This window comes from Penaeus vannamei, chromosome 39, assembly GCF_042767895.1.
Source record: "Penaeus vannamei isolate JL-2024 chromosome 39, ASM4276789v1, whole genome shotgun sequence".
Taxonomy (NCBI): Eukaryota; Metazoa; Arthropoda; class Malacostraca; order Decapoda; family Penaeidae; genus Penaeus; species Penaeus vannamei.
In genome coordinates this window covers 10,814,658-10,819,657 of record NC_091587.1, presented here as the reverse complement: position 1 = coordinate 10,819,657, position 5,000 = coordinate 10,814,658, and the positions used below count along the sequence as shown (strand labels likewise).

At 41.2% G+C, this 5,000-nt stretch overlaps 1 protein-coding gene across 1 annotated transcript in view; it reads right to left on the bottom strand.

Annotated features, from left to right (window-relative positions):
* The window catches only part of LOC113822466 (RYamide receptor), a 109,677-nt gene extending 106,521 nt beyond the window's left edge, over window positions 1–3,156 (bottom strand). The window contains exon 1 of the mRNA XM_070116831.1: window positions 1,075–3,156. Coding sequence (XP_069972932.1) covers window positions 1,075–1,959 — 885 coding nt within the window. The 5' untranslated portion in view covers window positions 1,960–3,156. The remainder of the gene's footprint in view (window positions 1–1,074) is intronic.
* Window positions 3,157–5,000: the final 1,844 nt, after the last annotated feature.

Sequence of the window (5,000 nt, the reverse complement as noted above, 5' to 3'; positions counted from 1 at the left end):
TTCTATCACAATTACTGTTTTTTATGATTACTGTTTTTTTATCATCCTTATTATTAATGTATATCAATGTTATTATATTTCATGGTCATTAGCATTGCTCCCCATGTCATTATAACGATTAGCATAATTGCCCATTTTCATCAATATGATGTTTTAAATGATGATATCCTTATTGTTATCCTTATTATCATTGTATTTCTAGTCATTATTTTGGTTATTGCTCTTGGTATTAATGTTGTTATTGTTATTATTGCTATTGTTATGACTACTTTTATTGTATATATTATTATGCGTATTTTATCACTATGATTATTGTTACAATAAACATTGTCATCACTGTTGTCATTCACATCATTTTCATAATTTTGTTGCTGTTGATATGATCAATAATAGCAGTAGTAGCAGTTCTAGAAGCAGTTGTAGTAGTAGTAATGATAGTAGTCGTATTAGTAGCATACTAGCAGTAGCAATAATAGTGGATGTAGTAGTAGTAATAGTTATTTTTGTTGTATTATTCCATATTCATTTTCATTCCCTTTATCGTGGTATTTATTGGTGATGTTATAATTACTTCTATTCCATTGCCATTATCATTATCTATCTCATCTTGTTCATATAAAAAAAATATTATGTTTCACTATCGTCTGTACAATGAAAATTATCCTTATACTTTCTTGTAATTGTTGTCCGTCATATTTCTGTGATGACATGGTATCATGAGCAAAATATTTTTTTAAAAAGTGATGAGAAAAATGTGTTGAATGTTTTCTTGTCTGTAAATTAGTATGTTGTATGATCGCCATTATGTGAGAATAGGACCTAATGTTTTTGTTTTGTTTTTTTCCGTTTTCTTTTTTTAAAATGTTTTCTTTTCTCCGTTTTATATTTTTATTCATTATATATACATACATACATACATATATATATGTGTATATATATATATATATATATATATATATATATATATATATATGTTACGTATTTAAGAAAAAAACTTTTCCTCTCTTGGTCGCCTTTCCGTTCCTGCAAGAGAAGGTCTTTCGCGGACAGACGAAGGCGCGGCGGCCGTCCTACCTTCCTTTTACTCCTGGCGATCCTGTCCATCCTGGCGGGCGTCTCCCCCAGGTTCTTCTTGCCCCAGACCACGACGGCGATCCTGGAGTACGTGAAGATGAGGACCGCCAGCGGGAGGGAGTACTGGAGGAGCATGAGCGCCACGCTGTAGGCGGTGCGCGAGTCCTTGTTGGAGTCGCTGTCGCCCCAGTCCTCCGTGCACACCTGGTGGCCGAAGTACCGGTACCAGTTGAGGGGCGGCTCGAACAGCTTGGAGTAGATGGCGACCGGGAGCGTGGTGGCCAGGGCGAGCACCCAGACGCCGGCGATGATGACCTTGGCCTGGAAGCGGGTCATCCGAGGTCGCAGCGGGTAGATGATGGCGAAGTAGCGGTCGAGGCTGATGGCCACGAGGGTGTAGGCCGAGACGAACACCGACACGGCCTGGAGGTAGTTGACGGCCACGCAGAGCTCGCCGCCGAAGGGCCAGTACTTGAGGATGAGGGTGCTCATGAAGGAGAAGGGAACGCAGAAGATGGCCATGAACAGGTCGCCCACAGCCAGGTTCGCGATGAAGTAGTTGGTGACGGTGCGCATCTTGGCCGAGGAACACACCACGTACACCACCATGGAGTTCCCCAACACCGCGAACACCAGGATGGAGATGTACAGCACGTAGATGGAGGTGTCGAACACGGGGCTCGGGGGCAGGTCGCACACGCCTTGCCGCCACAGCCCCAGGACCTCCTCCTTCTCCAGGCAGAGGTCGCAGGCGAACATGAGCTTATGCACGGGCACGCTTATGTTGTCGTCGGGATCGCAGAGGAACAGCACCTCCTCGCTCCTGTTCCTCTCCTCGGCGGGGAGGGAGAGGAATCTGTCCCATCTGTATTCTTCCGTCGCCATTTCTGCTTTTTTTTCTCTCTCTTCCTCTCTCGTGTTAAAAAAAAGAGTATCCGCTCTTTTAAACCCTTATTGTTCTCGTTTTATGCGAGTTACGTGCATGATCGTGTCTTTTTCCCCCCTTTTCTGTGTCAGATACATCGCCTCATTTCCGAGATGTTTTCCTTGCTGTTTTCCTGTGTGTGTTCTGCTTCAACATACTTCACTGTTCAAATTTCGAAAAATAATACAGTCCAGCTAGTAGTACAGTAGTAATACAGTCCAGTAGTAGTATTTTCTTTCCTTCGAAGCAGAAATAATCAAATAGAAAAAAAGTTAAACGAAGATTTTTAAACGTTCTCAGTAATCGTCACATTCACTTTTTTATCTTTATTTTGATTTTAATTAGAAGATTCACAAGTCAGCACCTTAATATATCAACAGGGCGTATGATTCCCCGTACAGCTGAGTTTCTTTATCTTCCAATAAGTCCGTCTTTATCAAAACCCTTTATCACCTGGGATTCGTTTTCTCACACCTGGTAGCAATTAAATCATCATTATCTGGGTGGTCGTCTTCTTAGAGATTAAACGACCTCCACCTCCACTACCTGTGATTACGGGGAACTGCGCCACAGGTGATGGTGCTGTTCACCGATTTATTGTGTAAGTACTGACCCTTCTTATAAAAAAAAAAGTAAATGATGTACTTTAGTGATGTAAGTGGGTTATTTGCAGAGAAACGGAAAGGGGTATGATTAGGGTATGTATGTAGTGCAATTGTCCTGTGTTTTCAGTGGAAAATGAACGATTTCCAATGATTAAATGCACGACTCGCAATGATCGAATGCATGATCTGCAGGCATTAAGTGCACGATTTCGCAATGATTAAATACACGATTTCCTACCGAATATTCCTCCTCTAATTCCACACGAACTGTCCGTCCTCATCGTCCGTCATCAACAGCCAAAGGAAATCCACGTCCTTGTAAAACGTGCATGTAAGTCCGCGATGAACAGCCCTCGACAAGCAAAACCCCCAAACCCTACTTCCTCACTCTCTCTTCTCGTTCATCCTCATACGTTCCCTCCAGAGGCGTTCCGACGCGCGAAGGGAGAGAGGGGGAAAAGAGGGGAGAGAGAGACACACAGAAGCCAAGGGGAGTCGAGCGAAGTTTTCCCCAGTCAAGAGAGGCGAGCGCGGCCGGCGGCAGAGAGCTGCGACGACGGGGCGGAGGTAACTAACTGGCACACAGAGGCTGGCAAGCTGGCAGGCACCGCGACTGCCACCCACGTCGAGGAGGGTGCCAGAGGGAGGACCAGCCCTGCGCGCTCGCCTCGTCTCGCCTCCTCTTCTGATCTTGCTTCGTCGTTTGCATGTGTGTGTGTGTGGGGGGGGTAATTAGTGTGTTTGTATGAGGGGGGTATTAGTGTGTGTATGGGGCGGGGGGGGGGGGGTATTAGTGTGTGTATGGGGCGGGGCGGGGGGGGTATTAGTGTGTGTGTGTGTTTGTATGTGTGTTTGTGTGTGAATTATGTTATCATATCGGACCCGTGTACGCGTGAGGACCTCCCCCACCTCTTACCATGATATTTATGATGGCAATAATAACAATAGCAACAGCAATAACAATAATTATGATAATTGAAATAACTAATAATGATAATGATTATAACTATGATGCAATAATTATAATGATGATAATAACAAAAGTAATAATGATGATGATAATATAATGCTGCTGATGATAATGACAGTAACAATAATAATGATATCAATAGTAATAATGATAGTAGTAGGAGTAATGATATTGTTGATATCAATTAAAAAATATAATAAGAATAACAATAACAATGATAACAATAACAATAATGATAATATAACAATGATAACAATAACAACAATGATAATAATAATGATAACAATGAGAATGATATTGATAAAGAAGATAATGATAATAATTGTGATGATAAAAATAATAATAATGACAGTGATGAGAATGCAAATATTGATAATAATAGCAATAAAAAAAATAAAAAATAATACCAATAATAATGATAACAAAGAGAGTGATATTGATAACGATAATAATGATAATAATGATAACAATAATAGTAATAACTAATGATAACAATAATAGTAATAACTAATGATAACAATAATAGTAATAACTAATGATAACAATAATAGTAATAACTAATGATAACAATAATAGTAATAACTAATGATAACAATAATAGTAATAACTAATGATAACAATGATAATGATAATAATAATGATGATAATAATAACAATGATAATACCAATGATAATAATAATAACAATAATAACAATATCAACAATAACAATAACAAAAAATTATAATAACAAATATTAATATACCATTCGCCCAGCGTGGTAAGCCTGGCATCGAAGCCCATACCTAATCAGACAATAGGTAATCACCACACATTTATAGCGCAAGAGGCGATTACCACAATCATCGTTCTTCTACGTTCTATTAGAAGAGATGGAATATGACGTTTTTTTTTCAAATGTATGGTGGGAAAAAGAGCTAAAAAATGTTTGAAATGAGGAATAAAGAGGGATCATTAAGAAATTAATAATAAAAATAAGTAAATAAATAAATAAATTGGGAAACCTTGAAAAAACAGATGATCGTTTGCGACTGGGATTATATCCCCCCCCTCCCCATCCCTCGTTTGGGATTATATTCACCCCCCATCCCCCACCCACACCAACCCTCACCCTCACCCTCGCCCACACCCTCACCCTCACCCTCACCTTCACCACCACCCTCTCCCTCACCATCACCCTCACCCTCACCCTCACCCTCTCCTCTCCCTCACCCTCACCCTCACCCTCACCCTCACCTCTCCTCACCCTCACCCTCTCCCTCACCCTCACCCTCACCGACTCTCCGGAACCATCACCCTCTCCTCACCCTCACCCTCACCGACTCTCCGGAACCATCACCCTCTCCCTCACCCTCACCTTCACCACCACCCTCTCCCTCACCATCACCCTCACCCTCACCCTCACACCTCACCGACTCTCCCGGAAC